We start from the raw sequence: 26,746 nt of genomic DNA on the forward strand, positions 1-26,746 counted from the left end.
AAAGTGATACTGGTGAAGATCAGGAAGAAACACGGGCACTCCTCTTTCTTGCCTTTCACCTCTCACCGCCTCTCTCATGAAGAGTAGAGTTACGGTAATGTTTGGTTTAACTGGCACTTTACTGACCATGTGAGATAGTGCTTTCTCCGGGCTTTAGTGTTCAAGCCACTAGCTGGAAACAAATATGTTTCTTTCCTTTCTCTTCCCTTTTTCAGATAAGGGCAGGAAAATAAATCAGACTGCTCTAAGAAGTTTCTTTTACACATTTTTGTTTCTTTTATTCATTAATTGAACAAATAAATATTGGATGCCTACTTGGTGCAAGATACATGAGGCATTTGGGATAAAATGGCGAGAAAATAAGAAATTGATGACTCATTAACAAAACCTAAATTCTAGTAGCGGACTCACTCACACACCAAAACAAGTAAAATTAGAACGATAATTGAAGTAATTTCTGACAGAAAAGTACACGTTGCTATGAGAACAAACAATAGAGATATTTTATATACCCCAGCACGATTTCATAAAAAAGTGAAAATTTAACTGCATTTTGAAAACTTAGCTAACTAGTAAACAGAGCAAGAGCATCCCCTGCATTGGGAATAGTATGTATAAAGCACGGTGCCAGGAAGGTGCTGGGAAAGTTCGTGATTGTGATAGAAGGACAGTGAGACTAGAACACAGAAAATAAGAAATGTAGGTAATACCAAAATGTATAGGGTGGCATAGGATACATTAAGAGTTAATGGGACATAAAATTGTAGGATAAAACTATCTTTCCCTTAAAACTGAGAAGTCATTGATGAGAGGTTTGATGCTAAGTGCTTCTTCATTTATTGGAAACTTGTTGAAATTTGATTTTTAAAAATTGTGTTTTATTTTGTTTTACTTCCTTGAACTTTTAGAATTATCTAAAGTTGGTACTTTAAAATTTTTTAGCATGTCTACAAACACCAACTGTTTTTTTCATTTTGCTAGGAAATCAGTGGGACCTTAAGGTGACTGTCCTTTGTACTAAACTATATCCTCTATTATTTTTATTTTCCCTCACTTTCCTGTTCTTTCTTTCAAACTCTCTGTAGAAATTTTAATTAACTTCATTAAATTACATAAATTACATAATTACGTAAATTACATAAATTTACATGTAATAAAAATTCACTAATTTTAAATGCATAATTTAATGAGATTTGACAAATTTAAATATTCATGTAGCTACTCCCACAATTAAGATATAGAACATGCACATTACTTCAAAAGTTGCCAGTTGCCCATTTTGCAATCAAACCATTACCCCTAACATATATCTAGCTGCTAGCAAACTCTGATTGGCTTCTGTCACTATAGTCTCTACTTTACTAGAATCTCACATAAATACAATCTTACATGATATAATTCTCAAACAGCTCCATAGCAACATCAACACAGTGGGTGTAGCTGCTAGATTGACTTGCCACAGGCTCATACATTTAACCAGTAAGAAGAGAGTGTCCCAGATAGATTTGAAAGTTTACTACACACAACACAGTAGACATTATGAGGTTTATGTTGTCATCCATTCACCTTGTCCTGCCAAACCTCATGCTGGTGGTGTGAAGGCAGACCCAGCAGGGTACTGCACACAAGTAGGTCTATGTAAACCCATAGTGTATCATACCTCCAACCTTTTAAAAGGACTATTGGTAAAACTGCACAATCTTTGACCCAAGTGGGAGAAAATATCTTCCTTATACTGGTCAGTAAACAGATCTGTTTTCTGGCAGGAAGGGAGATACTATCTCTTCCTTCTGAGGACTTTGAATAATAAACATCCTTAAGAAGAGAATCTTCGGTAAAAGTTCTCACAATGTGTGGAAATACCATTGTAAATTGTCTCCTAACATTAGATATCTGAATATGGCTTACTTCACTTACTATAATGCTTTTATCATTTGTTCTCGTTAATGTGTATATCAATAATTTGCTCCTTTTAATTCCTAGGTAGTACAGGCATGCCTTGTTTTATTGCTTTTTGTTTTATTGCACTTCACAAATACCACACTTTTTTAACAAATTCAAAGTTTATAGCAACCTTGCACCAACAAAAAATATCAGTATTATTTTTCCAATGGCAGGTGCTCACTTCCTGTCTCTGTAACATTTTGGTAATTCTTGCAATATTTCAAACTTTTTAATTATTATTACATCTGTTATGGTGATCTGTGATCAATGCTTTTTAATGCTACTACTATAATTGTTTTGGGGCACCACCAACTGTGTCCATATGAGACAATATTAAATGTTGTGCATGTTCAGACTGTTCCACTGACCAGCCATTTCCCAATCTCTCCCCCTCCTTTTTGGGCCTTTTTAGTCCCTGAGTCTAATTTTGAAATTAGACGAACTAATAACCCTATAACGGCCTCTAAGTATTCCAGTGAAAGAAAGAGTAGCACATCTCTTACATTAAATCAAAAACTAGAAATAAGCTTCATGAGGAAGACGTGTCAAAACCCAAGATAGGTAGAAAACTACTCCTCTTGTGCCAAACATCCAAGTTGCGAATGCAAAGGAAAAGCTCTTGAAGGATATTAAATATGCTACTCAAGTGAACAGATAAATAACAAAGAAGCAAAACAGCCTTATTGCTGATATAGAGAAAGTTTTATTGGTGTGGATAGAAGAACAAAGAAGCCACACATTCTTTAAGCCAAAGCCTCATCCAGAGCAAGACCCCCAACTCTCTTTAATTCAGTGAAGGCTGAGAAAGGTAATGAAGCTGCAGAAGAAAAGATTTAAACTCACAGAGGTTGGTTCATGAGGGTTAAGGAAAGAAGCTATCTTCATAACAGGCAAGTGTGAGGTGAAGCAGCGAGTGATGATGTAGAAGCTTCAGCAAGTTATGCAGAAAATCTAGCTGAGATCACTGATGAAGGTGACTACACTAAACAACAGATTTTCAAAGTAAACAAAACAGGCTTCTATTACAATAACTTGCCATTTAGGACTTTCACAGCTAGAGAGAAGTTACTTCCTGGCTTCTAAGTTTCGAAGGACAGGTAAACTCTCCTTTTAGGGACTAAAGCACGGGTGACTTGAAGTCGAAACCAATGCTCATTTACCATTCATCAAATTCTAGGGTCCTTCAGAATTATGCCAGATCTACTCTGCTTGTGCTTCATGAATGGAAAAACAAAGCCTAGCTGGCAGCACATCTGCTTATAGCATAGTTTACTCAATCTTTTAAGCCCACTGTTGAGATCTATTGCTCAGGAAAAAAAAAAAAAATTCAAAATATTATTTCTCATTGAAAATGCAACCGGTCACCCAAGTGCTCTGATGAAAATGTAGAAGGAGATTAATGGTTTCCTGCCTGCTAACACAACATCCATTCTGCAGCTCATAGATCAAGGAGTAATTTCTACTCTCAAGTCATATTGTTTAAGGCTTTATTACTCATAAAGCTACAGTCACCATAGATAGTTAATTGTAGAATACAGCAAATTCCTCTTCAAAGGTTTTAGCCTGTTATCTTCCTTTAACATTGAAGAGGGGGAAAATTGTTAAGTACATTGAGTTCTGAGTTCCTCTTCAAAGAACCAATATGTCAGTATGTTCAGCTTCCCTGCTCTTTGTTCTCCATTTTAAAGTTTAACTTCCTCATTCTTTATGCCTCCTTGCCCCTAGTTTCAGTAAACAACCTCCCCCAGCCTCTATCACCTGGTGTTAGTCATTCTTAGTCACCTGCTCTGTAACCGTTCTTCCCGTGGAAACTACTCACCCTGCTGCTCCAGCTCCTACCCCTGCCCTCTTAGAAATAGCCATTCAGAATTAGCTTAGACTGTGCATTCCAATCCTAGCCAATAAGGGAAAGACACAGCAGTAGGGACTAGCTGCATTAGGGCTAAGAACTCCTTCCCCCTCCTTGCCTGGTGTGCTCTCGCCATTGATCCATCCATGAGATGCACCCTTCTATAGAAGTAAGTTTGCCTTGCCGAGAAAACTTTTTGCTGGAGTGCTGATTCTTCTTTGTGGCACTGAAAATTTGTTTCCAACATACTTCTCTGATAGGTCTGAGAAAAGTCTGTTGAAAGCCTTCTGGAAAGAATTCACTTTTCTAGATGCCATTAACAACATTCATGATTCATTGGAGAAGGTCAAAATATCAATGTTAATAAGAGTTTGGAATAAGTTGATTTGAACCTTCATGAATGACTTTGAAAGGTTCAAGATTTCAGTGGAGGAATTAACTGCAGAAGTGGTGAAAATAACAAGAAAACTAGATTTAGAAGTGGAGCCTGAAGTTGGTACTGAATTGTTGTTTATCATGATCATACTTAAACGGATGAGCAAAAAATGTGGTTTATTAATATACAATCTACTTCTTGTGAATAAGATGTAGCATAGAAATGTCAACAAAAGATTTATAATATTACAGCAACTTAGTTGATAAAGCTGTGGCAGGTTTTGAGAAGATTGACTCCAATTTTGAAAGAAGTTCCACTATGAGTAAAATGCTATCTATCTAACAGCATTGCATGCTGCAGAGAAATCTTCCATGAAAGGAAGAGTCAATCAATGGGAAAACTTCATCGTTGCCTTATTTTAAGAAATGTTCATAGCCACCCCAACCTTCAGTAACCACCACTGTGATCAGTCAGCAGCCATCAACATCAAACAAGAGCCTTCACCCACAAGAAGATTATGACTTCATGAAGGCTGAGGTGATCATTAGCTTTTATCAGTAAAAAAAAAAAATTAATTGGCCAGGCACAGTGGCTCATGCCTGTAATACCAGCACTTTGGGAGGCCAAGGCAGGTGGATCACTGAGGTCAGGTGTTTGAGACCAACCTGGCCAACATGACAAAAGCTTGTCTCTACTAAAAACACAAAAAATTAGCCAGATGTGGTGGCATACGCCTGTTGTACCAGCTACTCAGGAAGCTGAGATGAGAGAATCACTTGAACCTGGGAGGTGGAGGTCACAGTGAGCTGAGATCCTGCCACTGCACAGCAGCCTGGGTGGCAGAGCAAGATTCCCTCTCTAATAATAATAATAATAATAATAATAATAATAATAATAATAAAGATATGCATGTTTTTTAGACAAAATGCTATTGCACACTTTATAGCATAATGTAAACATAACTTTTTGTATGCACTAGGAAACCCAACACTTGTGTAACTCATTTTATTGCAATATTTGCTTTATTGTGGTGGTCTGAAATTAAACCTGGAATATCTCAGAGATAAGCCTGAAATCTGTTGTATGGATATCTTACAATGTGTTCTTAGTTTATTTAAAAAAAAAAAAAAACACATACACAAAAAACTATTATGACATGTGCACACTTTCTTGAGGAATATATTTTTATTCATTTTTAGTAACAAGCTTGGGGTGGGATTGTTGGGTCATGTTGTATGTATGTTTAAATTTATAGGAAACTGTCTCTTTTTTTCCAGAGTGGCTATACCATATGACCTTCCTACCAACAACGTGTAAGAGTTTTGGTTGCTCCATAACCTTGTTGCAATAATATGGTATTGTCACCTTTTTGTGCAGTGGTAACACAATATGACCTACTTGCATATATTTTGCCATTCATAACTTTTTTTTTTTTTTTTTTTTGAGATGGAGTCTTGCCTTGTCATGCAGGCTGAAGTGTAGTGGCACACTTCCGTTCACTGCCAGTTCTGCCTCCCATTTTCACACCATTCTCCTGCCTCAGCCTCCTGAGTAGCTGGGACTATAGGCGCCTGCCTCCACGCCCAGCTAATTTTTTGTATTTTTAGTAGAGATGGGGTTTCACTGTGTTAGCCAGGATGGTCTAAATCTCCTGACCTCATGATCAACCCACCTCAGCCTCCCAAAGTGCTAGTATTACAGGTGTGAGCCACCACGCCTGGCCACATTTTTTTTTTTTTTTTTTTTTTTTTTCAGATGGTTTCTGCTCTATTACCCAGGCTGGAGTGCAGTGGTGTGATCTCAGCCCACTGACATCTCTGCCTCCCAGGGTTCAAGCGATTCTCCTGCCTTACCCTCCCAAGTAGCTGGGATTACAGGCCAACATGCCCAGTCAATTTTTAAAATATTTTTAGTAGAGACGGGATTTCACCATGTTGGCCAGGCTGGTTTAGAACTCCTGGCCTCGTGATCTACCCACCTCAGCCTCCCAAGATATAAGATTACAGTAGTGAGCTGCCACGCCCAGCCTCATAACTCTTCTTTAATGGCATATCTGTTCACATTTTTTGCCCAATGTTGTTAAATGTTAGATTTTTGAGGGGTCTTATTATTGAAATGTAAGACTTGTTAATTCATTCTAAATACAGTAACTTTACTAGATATGCTTTGTAAATAATTTCTACCTATTTTTGTCTCGCCTTTTCTTTTTCTTAAAAACGTCTTTTGAAGAGCAAAGTTGTAAATAAGTAAGTCTCACCTATTGATTTTTTTTAAGTTTTATCGTTTGGGCTTTGTGTTTTTTTGTTTGTTTTTTGTTTTGTTTTTTTGTTTGTTTGTTTGTTTTTGTTTTTGACAGAGTCCCTCACTCTTTCACCCAGGCTGGAGTGCAGTGGCATCATCTCATCTCACTGCAGCCTCCACCTTGCAGGCTCAAGTGATTCTCTCGCTTCAGACTCCCTAGTAGCTGGGTAATTCTTTATGTTTTTTTAGTAGAGACGGGGTTTCACCATGTTGGCCAGACTGGTCTTGAACTTCTGACCTCAAATGATCCACCCACCTCAGCCTCCCAAAGTGCAGGAATTACAGGCATGCACTTTCCGTTTCTTATCAAAAATTCATTGCCTAACCTATGGTTAAAAATATTTCTAAATGTGTTTTCTTCTATATGTTTTATAGTTACTGCTCTTATATTTGAGTTTATGATCCATTAAGTTAATTTTGTGTAAGGCATGAGGTATATAGGTATACTATTTTAAATTTTTGTTTTAATATAATAAACTATATTGAATGATTCTTTTTAAATATTAAACAAATTTGGGAGTGATGTCAGTTACATGGTGGAATAGAAAGTCCCAGTCTTCATTCCCCTAAAGCAACATGACTTAACAATGATATATAGACCAAACACCTTTATAACAAGTCCAGAATCCCGTTAAGAAGTTGCAGTACCCCAGAAGAGCACAAAATGGAGAACATCCATACACAAATAGATAAGAAGGACAATTTTACTTTAACTTTGTTAGGCCCTCCTGCAAGGTGGCATAGCTCAGTGTGGAGAGAGATTTCTTTGGCCCCTAACTTTATCCTTGTGGTGAGGGGGAAGAGAGTGTGGAATGCATATACAACACACCCATCCTATCAGGATGCTGCCCAAAAGACTGGTTTCTGTCTCACCTCATGTAGTGCACAGAAGTCACTGGCATAGTTTGGATATTTAAGTGGCAGCTAAGAACAAAGGAAAGGAGCAAAAGATTTGATGGAGTCAGCACATATCTGTTAGATAGGCAAGAAGGTGCAGAACCTGTGGCTTCTATCCTGGGAGGAAGGAAGAAGAGTGTAATATGCCTCCAACATCCCAGACTTTTATCATACTGCCCAAATGAGCAATTTTTTTTCATTAGGTCTGCTACTGAACTCCTCTAATGAATTTTTGTCTTCAGTTATTGTATTCTTCACTTCTAGAATTTCTATTTGGTTCTTTTGTTACATGTTTTATTCCTTTTTTGATATTCTCATTTTGTTCATGTATCATTTTCCTGGTTTTGTTTCTCTAGCTGTGTTTTCTTATAATCCACTGAGCTTCTTTAAAACAATTATTTTGAATTCCTTGTTAGATATTTCATAGAACTCTTTATTTAGGGTTTATTACACAAAATTTATGTTGTTCCTTTGACTGGGTCATATTTCCCTGACTCTTCTTGTTACTTGTTTGTTGCATTGGTATCCACACATTTGAAGAAATGGTTGTCTCCCCAACCTTTATAGACTTGATTAAACAAGAGGAAAAAACAAACAAACAAAAAAAAACCTTCACTAATCTTCCCAGATGGAGATTCTGGGATCCACTCAGACTTTTTCTCTGGACATGTCTTCTGTAAATTTTATGCTTGTAGATTTCTAATTAGATAGATTTTTAATTAGATAGGTTTCTTTTTTTAATTTCTTTTATTTATTTATTTATTTTTCAGGAGCCTGTAATCAATTCCTTCTGGTGTCTGATTATTATGCCATGGATTGTGACTTATGAGGCAAACTCTACTCCTCTCCTTCCCTCCATGTGGAGAAGCTTTGAGTAGTGTCTTCTCCCAATGTCGATGAGCCATATAGGTCATAGTAAACTGTTATACCCTTTACCTCTGCTCTTGGCAGCCTCCAGTCAGGCACCATTATGACAGTTCCATCAGCACTCTAAATGAGAGAAACTAGGCTAATAAATGCTGCTTATTGAAAGTCATGGGGTAAATATTTAAGGAAGTAGAAATGTCAAAAGACTTTAATATCACTAGAGTCATACAAGATGAGAATTTAAACACATTCATTACACATAGTGCCTGGGAGATAAAAGGGTGACCATATGTCCTGATCCATGATATACCCAACTTCTGATTTTCTAGAATAATTATTAATAATGCATACTTTTGCCTTTAAGAAAGTGTCCTAATTTGTACAATAAATTATAGTTAATCTCCCTTAGAAAGGTTATATTGCACTTATTTAAATCTTTGATGAGTAAAATATTGAGAATTCCAGCCAGATTGTCCAGGATTGGAACATTAGCAGGAGACAAAGGAAAAAGCATAATGACATTTAGTGTCTGAAAAAAGTTTAATTATGACTGAGAGGCAAAAGAAAGGTAAGTACCTATATGTGGAAGTAGAATGGAGATAGGCTATTGATTTTATTGTTCTTGTTGTCCATGATGTTCTCTTTTCTTAAATGGAATTGAATATGCAAGACTTATCTAACATTTTAGGAAGACAGGAAGATACTTTGCATGGAAATACAGTTAAGTTTCTATGTTTGGAGAAGGAAGAAATGAAACGACCTGCTGAGAATAAAGAAGAAAGAATGAAAGTGATTACAACATATTTGAAGCAAACAAGGAAGAACTCAAATTGTCTATGACTTTAGGTTTTCATGTTGAATAGGCAGAGCAATACTTTCAGTCTCCTAAGTTATTCAGGCCAAACAATGTAAACTGAAGATTTTTTTTCCATGTATAGCCAAGATGCTCAAATAAAAAAAGGACTTGGGGCTGACGCCCCAGTTAGCAAAGCAGTGTTAATTTGCATAATTTTTTCTCTGGACTTGTATCTATTTTTTCCAGAAATCTGGTGGGATTTTTTAAAAACTTTTTCTTCTCTTGTTTTTTTTGGCAGAGGGGGGAATAAGAGAAACCAAGCCTTTGTAGCTTAATCAATGACAAAATTACAGACAAAATTTAGGGTGGCTTAGAGATTCAACAAAGAATTAACTCATCACATCCCAGGAACTATAAGAACCCCACATGACAATATAATGTGCTATGAGGCAGGTTTGAATAATTTTCCACAGAAAATTTGAAATGTCTTTATCAATAAGATCTTATTTTAGAAAAAATAGATATCCATGGTATATGCATAACGGAGGGTTGTTCCACTGAAAGAGTGAAAGCAGTCACAAAGGTACTGAGACATGAGAAAGCATGGCACATACAGGAAAATTTGGGCTCTTCAATTAGGCTGTAGTACAAAATGTGGGTTGGAAAAGAGGTAAGCACTGAGAAGGAAAGGGAAGAGTAGGAGTCAGCCAGGAAATGTCTCAGAAATCATCCTAAGACATATGAATTTTATGCCGAATATGATGGGAAACTACTAATGCTATGACTTCCATGTTATGATAAATATCTTTTCAGTTTATTTTATAAGTTAGTCACATTAAGCATTTTATAATATCACATGATGTCTAAATTAAAATATAAGCAGTCCGGAAGTTGTTCTGTTCACAAAAACTATAATATAAAAATTTGAGTCTTTGCTGAGGCTGAGAAAAAGAAACAGAAACTTTGAAGCAGAAAACTAAGGGAATGTCCTGTCCTTTATGCTGTGTGATTTGGATATGCTGTTCCCTTTTTCTGGGATGCCATCATTCTCCTTTTCCTCCTGAAGTACTTCTGTTAACCTTCAGACACAATGCAAATATTTTCTCCTTTGAGAAAGCTTTCTTGGCTTCTACAAGATTTTATTATTTTTATTCTCTGCTCTGGTATCACCTTACATAGACTCCCTTTTAAAAAAGTAAGGCTGTGTGTCTACAAGTCTTTTGCTCTCTTAGCTCTGCACTCAAGTTAATCACCCTGTTGGTTATAAATTAGCATGGAACAGTTACACTAAAGCCATTTGATGTTATTATATTTTATATTATATGGTTAAATTATCCACATAGTTTCAGAGAAAAAAAAAAAACAAGGGATTTTGATGCATGCAAGATACAAGAGTTAGGTATGTGCACTCATTTATGCTTTCATAGGAAAATCATTTTGAAGACTGTGTCAGCCGTGGTCTGTATGGACACACCCCCGTACCCACCTCCTACATCCTCTCTCATAATGTTAGAGCTGGGAACATGCATGCACATTCCACAGACCCTTGTGCCAGCTGGATCCCAGTTGGATCTGCCAATGAGAGGCATTTATAAGGATTAAAAGGTAAAAACATGTGGAAGCTGTTTCGTTTTGTTTTTCGTGCTTCTAGTAGGGGAGTCTAAGGGAGCAGAGACTCCCAAGCTTCTGATCTACACTGTGGCAGCTGTTTAAGTCTGGCATGCAGTGGTTACACCAGCAGCAGCAACAGTTTCCAGGAGTGTCAGTAGAATGTTAGCTCCTGGCTTATCATAGATTTCTTCCTTTATGCTTCTCCAGCGCTAAGGTCAGTAGTGGTTTCCTGCAGTTACTGTCTCTGAAAAACAGCACTTTTACGTTTTCATTACTCTGGACATTTAATAAATTCCTAATCATTTTCCTGTTTTAAAATCCCTTTTGCTTGAAATAGATATAATGACTAGTGTAATGCAGGAGAGAAAAGATGGTGGCATTGAGTAGGATGGCAGCAGTGGTGATGGAGAAACGTGCAGAGTTGTGGCAAGCCAACATGATGATGGATTGGATGTAAGCAGAGAGGTAAAGAGAAGAAGCACAGATGATTTTTACTTCTTGATTTGAGAATCTGGTGTATTTACTGACATAGAGAAGAACTGAAGAGAAAAAAATAGGATAATAAATGTAACTGCATTGAAATTACAACTATGAGCATTTAGAATGTCAGAAAAATGTCTTATGGAAGCAGCCTTTATAAGATTAGCATAGTTGAAGAAAAAGACAAGAAAGAGACCATGCTTATAAAATTTTAAAAGGCAGATTAGATTAGTGGCTGTAAGTGTGGGCTCCAGAATCAGACCACTTTATTAGGATTTTGTGTTACTTTGAGAGTTTTATTTTTAATTCACAAATATAATAGGAATTACATAAACACACATGTGCCTACCTCCTAAATTGACAAGGGAGGATGAAAAGAAATAAGAATAATAATCGAATCTACCACCTACTGTTTTATTGTATTTGCTTCAGCTCCTTTTTACAAGAAATAAAGCATTACAGTTAAAGCTGTCCTCTGTATCATACCCTTAGCCCTTGTTTCCCTCCTACTATCACGAATTAAACAAGGTGTTTATTTTTTCAGTCTGGATTTTGATATTTTGAATACATATATACACATCTATAAGCAATACACAACTTTATGTGTTGTTTTCATTTTACCTCCTTTGTGTGTGTCTACATACCCACAAGGTGTGTGTGTGTGTGTGTGTGTGTGTATATATATATATATATATATATATATATATATATATATATATTCCTGTAGATTTTTAAAAAGTTTTTTATAGCTATGTAGTTGTGTGTATATAGTAATATAATAACTATCACAAGTTGTTAATCTCCCTAACCATAAGTTTTCTCATCCATCAAATGGAACAAAATGATATAACACCTGTCTCATAGGTTATTTTAAAGGTTAAAAGATTTCGTCCAAGTGATGCTTGGCAACCAGAGTCTGACACAGTGCTATGCCCCTAATAAATGCAGGCTATTGTATAGCAGAGATGTTAGAGAAAGAACACTGTTATTTAGAGAGTCTTAAGGAAGGTCCAGTGGGACTGGCATGTGGCCTGAGCATATGGCACCTCTAAACCATCTCTGCTCTGCCAATATGTTTGCAATAAACTGTACTATCCATGGATATTGCTACTAGTTAAACTGAAGTGTTGTATCCTATTTGACTGTGAAACTCCAAAAGTAAAATCGTGCTCATCTGTGCTAATTATCTCTGTATCACTAGTGCCTAATATGGTGCCTGGTCTAGAAGAGGTTTTTAGCAAATATTTCCTGAATGAATAAATGAATGAAATCTATTACACTCACCATGCAAACAGAAAATTCTTTTCTATGTAAAAAATAACTGAGAGGATTTTTTAGAGTAAATCTGAGAAAATAAAACTGTTTAACATTGCAGTTGATACAGGTACTGTTACTTGATGTTCGAACTTGTCACAAACTACAAATCTAAATGGCCCAATATGATAATTAAATTTTCAAGAAAAGAATGGAAGGCAAGGACAAAAAAGATGATAAAATATTATAGAACTTTCCCTAAACAAGGGAACATCTGTTTGGGTGTCATACATATTATGTAAAAATAATTCATTAATCAAATAGAGTAATATCTAATTTGTTTGCATACACAAAATACTGTATATTTTGTCATAAAAACACAGTATAGCAATGTTTTTACCTGTATTTAATAATTTCAAAATGGGTGTTTTAAACACTAACATTTCACTGTGCACATTCATGAAATTTGTGACTCAGAACACGTTTTTTAAATGGTGCCTTCATTTAATAGTACTGTGTTTTCAATAATGTGCAAATATTTAAAAAACTTTAATATAAAATATTCACTTATATTTTTAATGGGCGTGGCATCTCAATCCATTTGCGTCACTCCAAATTACAACATAATTTCTTAAGTAAGATGCATATTGAGTTATGTAACACATAAAAAGTTATAAAATAAATTGTGATCACACTTGGCTAAATATAGAATGCAGTAAATATCTGATGGGCATCCACACATTATAGAAATTAGACATTCAACCCTATATAGTAATTTTAAAACTACAGACAAATGCCTTTAAATCAATATCATTAGAAATCAGTTACAACAACTACAATAACAATGAAATCTCTGTACAATGAAAATATTTCTGAATCACAATGATAACCAAATTATTTTGAACAAGGCTAAACACCAAAACAGTTCAACATAATTTAGTAATTGGGACAACTCTTGAGAGATATTTGTTTTTAATCAAAGCAAATTTATTTGGAAAACTTTTCCTCCAAATTTTACCTTAGGTTAATTTATAAATTTTCTCCTGCTCTTCCCTGTTCCTCATTTTAAGGCTGTGTTTTAAATGTTATTCCACTGAGATTTTACTTCTAAAATCTTACATATCTAAATGCTGCTACATTGCATACATTATTAAAGTATTAAATGCATTTAAATGTATGTATACCATATTAACATTCCAAACACATATAAAACTATTATCAATAGCATGTGACTTTCTTTTCCTTTCTTTTCTTTTCTTTTTTTTTTTTTTTTTTTTTTTTTTTGAGATAGGTTCTGTCCGTTACACAGGCTGGACTACAGTGGCATGCTTTTAGCTCACTGCAGCTTCAAACTCTTGGGCCCAAATGATTCTTCCGCCTCAGCCTCCCTAGTAATTTTTTTTTAGAGAGAGAGAGACAGGGTTTCACTTTGTTGCCCAGATTATTTTCTAGATGTCTATAAAAAAAAAAAAAAAAATAGCCCTGCAAAGTGTTCTAGAAAGGGTTTTTCTTTTCAGAATATCCATATTCTCCAAGTAGCAAGTTAGAATATAAGGCATGTATTTGCCATTAAACCTTTCTGTTAGAAAAGTAAACATGAAATTGCCTAATAGAAACCTATCTCAGATTCCAAATAGAATTATTTATAACATCTTTGGAATATAATTATGTGAGCTACACTTAACCATCCGGCATTTTGTTTCCTGTGGACAAAAAGCATAGAAAAATATTTTGTTTGTATTTCTTATCAAACAGATATGCTAAAGTTCTGCTTAGAGAGTAATAGCATTTTATTCTAATTTTCAAAATAAGGTAGTCCATTTGCGGCAGTTTGATATAGAAGTAAACGAAAATTTTTAATATTAATAAAACACCAGCACATACACTGAAAGCATCTAAGAAATTCAAAATACAAAACACACACCAAGTAATGACCATATGAGTGGTAACACATTGAATAAAGGTCCTTTGAAGAAGTTGGAGAGTTATGATTACCGAGCAGGCTGGATAATTAAATAATTAAACATTTTGATTGAAAAATATATGTAGTTTATTAAAATAGGGACTCTAACTCCACTTCTCTAGCTAAGCTTCTATTCACATGCCAAGTTTGTACTTTAATTAGAAAAAAAGACTGACATTAACTTCAATGCAACATAATAATTCATAATAATGATGGTGTATTATTCTCTTGAGCTTTCAGGAATATAGCACATGACATATGGCATGATACAGGCACCTGTGTGATCCTTTGGGGACTTAGGTGGTACATATTAATTAGCACCTGGAAAATAAAATCTGTTTCCTTCTGAGAAAAGCTACCGCAGTGTTTATTGGCTTAAGCCCTCAAAGAAATTAAATGAAATATTGTTAGGCTGTGTCTGCACTCATTAAAGCTTTGTCTAGATGTAAGCACTGAATCAAATGCTTCTGAGTTAATTCTTGACTGAATCGTGCGTAAGACAGCAGAGTAATAGTGCATTTCTTTGTCCTTGATGATTGGATTTTTGGCATTAAAAAATCTATCAAAATTACCATTTTGGTTACAGAAAATTATATATTGATATAATTTAAACAAAATAATCTAACCAGAAACATTAAAATTGGAAGCCACTTCATTTTCTTAAATGCTGCTTGAAACTGCCTCAATTTAACCCTTTTATTTGTAAATTCAGATTAAATCCAAATATAAGATTATAAATGTCTTCAGAAATATGTCACCTTGCAATAATCAGGTTACCAAGATTCTTGACGGTCCCAGGCCTACTAAAGGCACTTTAGTGTGTATATCTTTGTCAGACAATGGAACAATATTACGAAACTAAAACTCTGGCTGATTAACAAATCATTTAAATTGAGACTGATAGATCTTAAAATTACTTCTCAGGGGGAAAAATTACAATGTTAGAGTGTACCTAGAAAACAGAAACTTGAGTAGACATGGTAATGACCAGAAAAGGCTATCTTTTATACATTTCTTTTGCTGTGCTTCAAATTCATGTCACCTAAAATTGTGAAGTACACAAAACAAATCTACTTAACTGAAAAGTATTTTCAATGAATGGGATGCTTAGAACTCTGTGAGGGTTTTTAAGGTCTTTCTGAATAGCAAATTCTAATGAGGCTTTTTAAAGTTGATAATTTAAACTCATAAAAGAAATAAAAACTCACTAGTGTGGCTGGGCAGAATATTTATTTTCTTAAATATTGTATTGTTTGTTTGTTTTTTCCCTGCACTGTATCCACAGTCCCGTGATGAAACTGTTATGTTGCTGATATATTTATTGGAATATGTGGGCCAACTTCCTTTCCACTCAACATATGGATTGGTAGTTTAAAATAATTCCTTTCTATTAAGCAAATGTGCATCTAAGGCACATTTAAATAGCCCATTAAACCAATGAAATGACAATGTGTTACCCTCAGAGAAAGCTTTATTTTTGGAATAATCAATTACACATATCACAGAATGTCTCATGAGAATATTTTTGGCTAGGTCTACCAATTTGTCGTACAAATAATTATGGATTTTCATTTGAGGCAAAGACGCTGATTCATCATTAGTAAGATGGTTGCAAATAATCATTTATTTTATTTTTGTGAACATCTATCGTTCTTCTGGGGAAACTTACTATATGCTCTACATTTATTTAATTTAAAAAGTCAATTGGTAATTCTGAATTTTTAAAAATAACATAAAACTGTGGTTCTAAATCACAGCACCTGCTTTTCTTTTTTTAATTGAAATTATGTAAACATTTAGAGAAGGAAAGTGTAAGACTTGTGGTTTCTGGTCTCTTTTTACTGTTTGTAAGCCTACTTGTCATGATATTCCACAATGGTGCACTTGCCTTTTCATGCTCTTTAGATATCCTCAAACTTTATCTACATATATACACCATTGTTGGAGGGGCTACCGTCATCAGGAATGATGTCATTTGTTTCTTCAAACTCCTTTATTATACCAAAAAAATGACAGACTGCACAGTCTTATCAGTTTTGGAGAAATATGTTAAAATTTTCAATTATATCACTTTCTAGAGTGAAAATAGTCTGATTTTTTTTTTTTTCAGCACTCAGTGTAAGAACAAAGAACTGAATACAGTGAGCCCAGAAGAGAAATATGCCTCATCATTTTTATTAGCTTTGGAACTGTGGACAAGTCACTCAACCTAGTTTTCTCATTTTTAAATGTGGTGTTGTAGGAATTAAAAAAAAAAAAAATACATGGGAAAATTCTAGAACACCAGTGCCTGGGATGTAGCAGGCGCAAATACAAGCTGCAACTGAATTGTTTTCTTAGGCATAAAATGGGTCCACTTTTCTTTTCTCATAATGATTCCATTAATAACAAAGATTTATGTCTTTCTTGTTACTGCGACTCTTCAATCTATCTAGAAATTTCAACTAGAATTTTCTTGGAACCTATGTTGGAACCTGCGATTAATGTAGATTAGAAATTCTTAAACATCAGTGTGTGTAAGAAACATCCGGAAATCCTGCTGAAGACGTAGATTCCTAGCCCTGTCTTTCTAAATTTCACATTTTGAGAAACGGTGATTTAGATTATTTAATTAACACTGGCCTAATTTGCCCTCTTACAGAAATAGTTTGCTCAATGTCCTTCTTCCTGACTTCTGGTGTTCTGTAAGGACTGTCCTCACGTTCTCTCACGTACCCAGTCTTTGTGTCCTTTGCCTGAATTCCTGGGGACAGTTTTGTTTGTCAGGTACAGTCAGAGAAAAGAACTAGCCTTGAATTAAAACCAGCCCATGCAACATCTGATAGAATGGCTGGTTACATAGAATGCACTGGAAAAGATCATTTATAACCCTGTCTCCTCAGGGAGAAGCAAGATATACTGCATGAGAAAGCAGAGAAGCTTAAATTCCAGTGGTACTTTTGTTACTAACTAAATATGTGACTATGTCCAAGTTTCTTACTCGCTTTGGGTTTAGTTACTACATCTAGTGGGGGTAACTGATAGTGCCTTCTCTGGCTGAAGGCAAGATCTCACGGCTTAGACCAGAATCCTCCTTAGGCTTTCTTTTGATTCTGAGACTTATGCTTTTCCATAAAGGGCAGTATTTCATGCATACCCTGCCTGAACATAAATTTCACTGTTACGCCTTTGCCACATTTTCTTCAGAGAATATTCATGATTCATTATTTCCTAGGCACCATTCTATGTATGAAAGATTGTGAGAAGCACCAGGCATATGGATAACTCAGCAACAATTTAAACCTACTACCAATTCACATAACACTTGCTATTAACTTGCTCAGGATTTTATTTATTTGGATCTATTGGGGGTGGGGTGGAGAGGGGAGTGAAATGATATACATTTGGAGGCACCCTCAGGTAATCACACTATAGAAATAATGCTGCTAGTTAAGAGGTTTGTTGCAAAGATGTAAAGCAGCATGTATAGAATTTTGGACATCTGCTTTAGTTATAATTAAATTTCTCCACGTATCTCTTAACAGACTAATAAAAACCATAGTTAACTACAGTTTTCAAATAGCAAATAACATTTAATTTAGAGGTGAGGAATACAGAAGAAGGTTTTTATCTATACAATGTGACTTACCTAGGTACGCAATCTTTAAACAAAGATGAAGAAGAAACATATTTTCTGCTCTCAGTGCTATTGCAGGTTATGGGAATAAATTCATTTAGAAATTTGCTCTAAAATAGTGAACTACCAAACTGATAATAGTTTGCCTTTCTTTGTTTCAATTTCATCTGTAAATGAATAACAGGAATGAACACATCAACCTGTGGTTAAATATTTAAGTTCTTCTGGTATAAGACTTTCTGGCGTTTGGGCTCACATGCACCTGCATGTGTATTCCCACCTCTTTTCTGATGATCTCTGAAGAGGAATAAAGATCATGAATGTCTTGGTATGCACAAGCCTGTTTATTTCTAGCCCTTCCCTATACACATTCTTCAACATGGCAAATGTTTTCAAACAAATACATTGGTAAAAAATAATATTGTAAGGTAGTTTCATTTTTCATCTAAAAATATGTGCACACAGGCAATTTCCATGAAAATGGGTTTCTGCTTAAATTATCTAGCTAATTGCCTCAATTCCATGCTTTGCCTTGAGCGTATAAAAATAATTTAGGGTAGAAGTATTGAACCTTATAAATCAGTTAATGAATATTGATTAATTATCTTCCCTCAACTTTAGTTTGCCTTTAAACTAAGACTAGGTTTATGCTCATCCATAAAAAGTGAAAATTTAAACATACATAGACTATCTGCAATGTTGTTCTGGTGGTGTATGATGGGGAAGTATGTTCGAATTAGGTAGAGAAAATTTATATGAAATACTCTGAGGCTATGTTTCCTAAGGGGAATTGCTTTATCCATCATAGGAAAATCATTTTTCAAATAAACTTCTAAAGATAAACTAGAACTTTAACCTGACACTTCATAGGTAGAATTTTAGTGTTTGGGAGAACAGTAGTAATTGCTAGAGCTATTCAACGACAATGTCAATATAAAAAACTTAGTTTTCCACATGACAGAAGAATTGAAGTGTAGATGAGATACTCTCTTACAGTAACCCTGTAGAAACTTAGAAGCATGAATATTTTCTAGATTTCCATCTTAGTCACAATTAAGGATAAAGAAGAAAAAATACTAAAAGTTTCTTCATAGTATTAAAGAGCTTTTATTGATAAAAACAACTATTTCTTTCATAGTAAGTTCTTTTTGTCAGAGGCAGAAATAGAAATTTGATGCTTTAGAAGATATTTTGGGTTTCAAAGAGAAACTTTGCTACTTTACTGTGGAAAATATATAGTACTCTGTGAAAGCTGCCTTACAGCAAGGAGTTTCAGAAAAGATACACGAAAGAAAACCAATGTGAGATGCTTTCATTTTAGAGTAGTCCCTGTTTCAGTGTTTCCAAAAGAAACAAGAGAAAAAGTAATAAGATATATTTTTCTCCCTCTTAAGACACACATCACTCCTGAAATTCTTAGAAAATCAACTGAGGCAAATTAAGGGTTTCAAAGCTAGTCACCTTGTAAGTTGTTACGAAAAAGATTTGCATTTAAATTGCTCTGTGTAGCTACCTTGAGATTTTTCCCTGGAATGCTTATGGCTCTTTTATCATTAATACTTAAAAAAAATACAATTTCATAACCAGTGTATTACTACATCTAGTTGTGTTAAGAAGAGAAACTTCATTTCATAAAATAGAAACATTCAAAGTGGTTTAGGTCAACTCAGTCAGAATACTTGAATTCTTCATATTGAACACTTAATAGTGAAGTTAATCTGAACCATATCAACTCTTCATTTCTTTTACAGAAACTAGGTCATTAATAGCTCTATCAGAGAGAATAAACTGTGTTCCTATATGCTCTGCCCATAGGAACAAAGATACTCCAGAACTTCTTGAAACTTTCTCCTCAAAATAGTGTGTGTATATATATATAATCAGATTTCTTTTTAATAGGTAATTCTTAAATCCTATTTCAATAACTTTCTTTACCTACTCAGAAATGTAGCTACAAAAAATATTAAATGTGCAAAATGTTCTTTTTATATTTACATTTAAAAAATACAATGTAATAATAGCTTTATACTTGTCAAAAAGCCATTGGGGAAAATAAGCCTTCAATGTCAGAAAATCTGGTTAAATTAGAGCTTTTGCTTGTGGAATTGTAAGCAAACTTTAAAAAATGCTCAGAGTTTTCTCAATTCTTCCCATCCAAGACACTCCTGAACACATCAAGTCCTGTTCTGAAGTAAACCTGAGCTGAATTAATGCTGTTCAACACCTCTGACAGGGCTTCCTGAAGGGTCTCATTTGATGCAAGGCGTTTGCAGTGTTCCCAAGCCTCCACAAGTATTGAAAACCGGCTTGTCTTTTCATCAAGGTGGTACAGGATGTTTCTGAAAAGAAATACAAAATGCATAAATGTTTCATGCACAATGCTATTTTTCTGTCAAATGTTGAAATGAATATTTCTAAGAGTCAGTGATGTTTTCAATAAATGAATAAATTATAAAAATATAATATGACTATTTTTCAACTCCTAATGAATTAACAAGTTTAGACATTGATCACCAATAGTTTCCCATACTGATGAGAAAGAGAGAGATGATCAGACATTATGTGCCTCCTGGTGGAAGTACACAACATTATCTATGACACAGAAAAAAAAGCAGCTTTGATAGCAAAAGAAAATTGTATATGAATCTGATGATGCAAGAAACAGAAAAAAATGTTAAATTATACCACGATGTATAGAAGTAGTGCAAAACTGGACACTAGTTATTGAGTGATATTTGGAAATTGCAAATATTTTAGATGTGATAATGGTATCATCAATGTTTTCTAAAAGTGCCCTTATCATTTAGAAATATTAATACACACTGTAATATTTGCAAATGAAATGTTATTATGTCTGGAATTTGCTTCACATATTTGGAGGGAAGATGAGAGAGTAGAGCTACAGACAGTATAGAGGCAACACAGTTGACCATTAGTTAATAATTGTGGAAACTGGGTAATAGAATTCATTACACTGTTCTCTGTTCTTTTATATATGTTTGACATCTAGAATACCATCTTCTCACAAGTGTGTAATGCATAATAAAATAGTGACCTATAACTTAGTCAAATTGCTGAGAAAGATAAATTTGATTTGGGAAAGTCTAACATAGTCACCTTTATTCATTGATAGATACCAATAGATGTATTTTGTGAGAAAGGTATGAGTCATTGCATCATTGTCTTATTTCCAACCCAAACTAGCTGAAATTCCATGGTCTAATAAAAGAGGCAAACATGTAAATAACTTAAATCCATTTTTCTAATTGTTTTAGTAGAGATGTAAGGTCTAGTTATAACATATGACAGATTGCTATTGGTAAAGGTCAGAAAAAGGTCTAAAACAGAGAATATTTAAACAGCATGTTGAAAGATGAGGGGAGCTACCAGTTACAGAAGTTTAGGAAAGGAAAAAAGCTAAAAGAGATGAAGACAGGACAGCATCCTATGCAGAAGGAATGGCACAAGCAAAGACACGAAACTATAGAACAGCATGATATCCTTAGTGAAATCCATGTTAGCATTTTCGTAAGATCAGAGTATAGGGCCAGACTGGGCAATGATAGGAGCAGACATAGGGGAACAAGTCATAGCCATATCATATAGGGCCTGGTATACCAAGGTAAAAAGATTAAGCTTGTTCCTATAAGCAATAAGAAACCAGTGAAAGGATGTAAGCAAGAAAGAAAGGTGATTACATTTCATTTTGGAATAATTATGTTAGCTGTAATATAGAGCCTGGAGAACAGAAGATCACTTAGTCCAGACAAAAAGTGACAAAGACTTAAGTTACACAGAGATGACTGAGTTTGAAAAGATGGAATCAGGGCCACAGCACAAAATTTATTAATTTGTAATTTTCTCCAGCACCAGCATCAACTTGATTGAGTTCTTGATCACCATTTCCTCTCTCAGCAATGCTTCAGTGTCTCAGCCTTGCCAGCACTTTTCACCATGTACTCTGTAGGCGTTGATGGGCAGTGAAATCTACCTAATCCCCCAAGCCAGAACACTGTAAGTCATTCACTTTCCTTACATATCCAATTGGCTTCTGATATTCATTTATCCGTCTCTGTGTCTTATCTGTTGTGATATCCTGATCCATATTTTCAAGGATATGTTATGATCTCATTGCTTTACACTTCAGAGTGAAGAACATGTTACTTCTGAATCAAGTCTAATTCAGTGCTGTGAAGCTAGGAGGTCTTTAGCCATGGTGATTTAATTTAGTTAAATTTTTATCTGGCTTAGTTCAGTGCTGGGAACTCAGTAGACCCTCAATAATGTTGGTATAAGTTATATCAATTCAGCTTATTTTGCATTTTAAGCCCTAATTCATTGAAGAACGGTCGATTTTGTATCTTTTGAGAGCAATTTCTGTTGAAGTAAGTACATGATGAGTGGTGGTGGGAAAAGAATATTCTTGAATAGAGAGATTATTTCAATGATTTTGTTCAAGACAGAAAAATTTAAATGGGAACTATCTCCAATAGTCCAATATCCTTGATCTTCATGCTTATGAGTAAACTTGGCATTGTATTAAGAAAGTAGAGCAGTGCAAGAAAGATACTCTCAAAATTCTGAATATTCTTGAATTCAGGTTTATAGTTTGTATTAAGAAAAATATATTCCCTGATTATGGGAGGGAGAAAATTACTTCCCAAGTGGAGTGTCAAGAGGGTTGTGAGCAATGCTCTGGTACAAGGCCTTGTGGAGTGAAGAAGCTCTGTAGCCCAAGGAGCACATAAAAGAGGGATAGAACTGCCTCTGGCACTGGGGACAACTCCACCTGCCTCATCACCAACACTGCTAGATTGACCCACATTCTGGTCACCTGGCCTGGGAAATAAATGCACACTCTATGCCCATACACACAACTGCTCCAGGCCTCTGTTACAGGTGAGAAATGTGCAATCTGGGAATAAACTGTATGTTCAGTAATTACAAAATTGATTCATCATCCAGCACCAGGAAATGTTAGACTCCATGTAGACTCGGAAAATTTTGTTTCTACTTCCAGACGCAGAACATTCTTTAAAGCAGACGTTCTCCCTTTGCTATTCTCCAGGTATTCTTAACATTAAAGGGATTTTCAGAAGAAGCCATTCAACCATGCAAATGTAATCATGTAAGAGATTATTTATGTATGTACATATACATATGTGTACATGTATTTTTATGCAGAGAACTTTTGAAAATGTTTTGATGATATCTCAAAATGACTTAAACAAAATAGCAATAGTGAGAATTAGTGAAACACTTATTGAAAGTTTCCCTAAATATTCCCTAAATGAAAAATTTTATTTCATAAAAATGAGAAACCAAATAATTTTAGAGACATTTTGACTGAACTGTAGAATTGTTCAAAATGGAGATGAAGCTGCCTAGAATATTTTTGTACATGACAGAACCTAAACAAAAGTTAGTTTTTTTCAGGCTAACATAACGTTTTTTGTCATTTGGGAAAAAGAATTGGCTTTTGGTGCCAGGATACATATCAAACATATTTACATTTATAATCTACTATTTAAACAAACATAAATATAAATGGATATATGTATATGTAGTTATATATAAATGATGAAACAGTCATTTAGTAATCAAGATATTTTAAAGATAAAAATGGATTAAAAACATTTTAATTATTCAGCCATGTAAAAAATACTGCTTTGTAGACAACTTATACTACTTTACTAATAAGAATAAACTACTATAAAAATTAATCATTTTTCATATTTATAGTTTTGAATTCTCTTCCTTCACTTTATGAGTTTCATGTTTATGAATCATTAAATGGCAAATATATTTCCAGAATTTAAGAGAGAGTACAATCTATAGTTTTAAAATTGTATCAAACATTTTATTTCCATACGTTGAGGACATATTGTTTAGTATGCTGACAAACAAAAATATTATAATCATTGTTATCAAGAACTATTCCTTAAATGAGCTGTAACATTGCAACTAGTGTATTATGGGGGGCATGTTTAAAGATTCTCAGGCTGTTATAATGGCTTTTCCACATTTTCAAAACCCAATGGCATGAAGTACATTTCCACGTATACATTCTGTGCTTATTAAATGTTAAATATCCATATTCAATTTAATGATAAGATGTTATTAATAAAATATGCTCATATAAGTTACAGATTAATCCTGTGATGGCAATTCACATAAGCATGAACATCTCTAATATATTTTTGTAAAATATGTCAATAACTACCATAAAATATCCAGAAGAGATATAATGTAGAAGAATAAAAATACATCCTAAAATGTTCAGGTCTAAAACACAAGAAATTAGAATGATTTACTATTTTATAACTGAAGATCAATACGTACATTTCCTAAAGTCCAATGCAATGGAATGTGGAGTATGCCACCACTTGCTTCTCCTACCTAGTAAGCAACATAGTAACATGCTTTTATAATGACTGTAAACAAGCCATATGAGCAGAAATGGATCTTTTTTTGTTTGAGAAATTCTGCAAGTAGCTAAACACATTTTCCATATGCTACATGATTCAAGCAGTAGGCTTGTGGCAAGCTATTACGGAAGATAAACATTCATATCCATTTCTACTCAAATTGGATACAAATCAGCATAAAGCTAGGATACTGAGATTCTAGTAGAATACAAGTGACTGAGATTTTTTTCATCATCATTTAAAAAAACCTTCATTTTGGGTAACTGCTGATGTTACTTGAATCAGATGATCTTTATTATAATAGTAGAAATATGTTTTTCACCCAGATAAATTGTATTACCTTAAAAACAAATTGGGGCTAACAAAAATATCTCCTTTAATGTTTCATGAGAAAGATCATTTCTCCTATTGATTTTCAGAAGTAGCTCATCTTTTGCAGTTCCTCTTTTGTGTACTGAAAACCACTTAGCTTCCTGCTTACATAAAATAAATTTTTGCATTTTGAATCATTTATGAAAATATAGCATCACATTACTTTTAATACTTAAATGGAAGGTTAAAACAAAATCACGTTTTTACATTTTATCACATATGTTCTCATGCATTTCTTGGCTCTGAGAACTTTTACATATTCAACCATTAATCCTAAGTACTCCCAGAATCATCTCTTGACAGCAAAACTACTGTTATACCATTTTTAATATGCAAATGCTTCTTGTTTGTGAATATTTCAATTAGATCAATACTCGTATGGAAGCTTCTAATTCAAAACCTCTTTGAATTCCCATGTAATGTCACCAAAATTGAACTGGTCAAATAGAGTTAAAAGATATGAACAACAAACACTATATCAGAGTGCCTAAGTGTGTCTCTCCTCCATTATAAACCCATATTTTTCAAATTAGGAAAGACTAGGAATTGACCAATAGCCAGTCAAAAGGTACATGTCTGGCAGAAAAAAAATATGGTGGAAAGAAGTGAGAATATAGTTTAAGAATTTCCATGTTAAGAGTCTGTCCTTTACAACCACAAGGACTCATATTTCTTATTGAATCATTCCTGCTCTTCAACACACCTGTTTCAGTCCAATTTACAAAAGTTTCCCTGCAAGAAGAATAGATTGTGTTAGCATAGATCTAATTCAATAAATCACCATCTTATTTGCATACACAGAACATGTATCTTAGAATGGCATGTAGAGACATCAGACCTAATTAAAATATTATTTAATTGAAATCATTTTGGTAGTCATCATGTGTAAAATAACATTAATTCCACCCTCATGACTATCTTTCCTCATATGTAACAATTTGGATATTATAAATGTAATTCCTACAGTTATCCTGACCCACACGCAACACAAAGAGACTACTAAAAGGAAAGCATAATATATTATTGATGACACTAATGAAATTACAACACACATCACTCATTTTAATGAGCCTGTTTCAATGACACATCATGGTGACCAGGAAAGAACAGTGCCAAACTCAGAAACCCAATTAATAACTCCCGGCAGTATCAGTGAAGGAGATGAAATATCTTTACTCAACTGACAAATCTTTTCTTCTCAACTAAAACAAAAGGAAACTGAAAAAAAAAAAAAAAAAAAAAAATGAATTTTGAAATAAAGGCAACTAAAATCTTCATGAGTCATTTCCATGTGTTTGAATTAGTAAATTAATGACGGACATGATGACTCTTTTTCAAATGTTCTTTCTTATATTCATAAATGGGCACAGGATGCCATCCATTGTAAGCCTGAATTAACATTCATTATACCCCATATTGAGAAACTCCTAAATGAAATCACACTAAATAATAAGTCATGTCTTTCAAAACTGACTGAGTATACATGCTGAATGCAGAGAGAAAAGGCCAGCTAAATTTCACACACTTGTTGCTAATTCTTTTAGGGATTATACTCACTGTACTCCATAGTTAACAGTGGATTACTGTATTTATATCAACATCAGAGGAGATTATTTTACTTGGAGACTACATCCATTAGAATGCACAAAATGCGTGGCTACACTATTTATACTACATGTATCTTTTGAGCTAAATTTGAATTAGTTCTATACTAGCAAAAGCAGAATGAGAATTAAGACTTTGTTGATATCGTCAAGCCATAAACTCACTCTGCAGACACTAAGGCACAAAGACATGTGTGGTATATTGTTGAGGGAAATGGCTGCAAGTATTTTCATCTACGTATGGCAACGCCTTTAAAATAAGACTTTGCAGCTCATTCCATCAAGAGGCACAGACTACTTCTCTACCTCTTGAACTTGGTTTGGGCCTTCACCAGCAGAATATAGCATATTGAGAGAGCCCAGGTCTCAGAATCTCCTATATGGTGCT

General features: G+C 34.3%; 1 protein-coding gene across 1 annotated transcript in view; it reads right to left on the reverse strand.

The window, feature by feature from the left end:
• Window positions 1–17,648: 17,648 nt before the first annotated feature.
• The window catches only part of NAALADL2 (N-acetylated alpha-linked acidic dipeptidase like 2), a 978,063-nt gene continuing 968,965 nt past the window's right edge, over window positions 17,649–26,746 (reverse strand). The window contains exon 14 of the mRNA XM_023184822.1: window positions 17,649–20,293. Coding sequence (XP_023040590.1) covers window positions 20,095–20,293 — 199 coding nt within the window. The 3' untranslated portion in view covers window positions 17,649–20,094. The remainder of the gene's footprint in view (window positions 20,294–26,746) is intronic.

This window comes from Piliocolobus tephrosceles, chromosome 2 (assembly GCF_002776525.5).
Source record: "Piliocolobus tephrosceles isolate RC106 chromosome 2, ASM277652v3, whole genome shotgun sequence".
NCBI lineage: Eukaryota > Metazoa > Chordata > Mammalia > Primates > Cercopithecidae > Piliocolobus > Piliocolobus tephrosceles.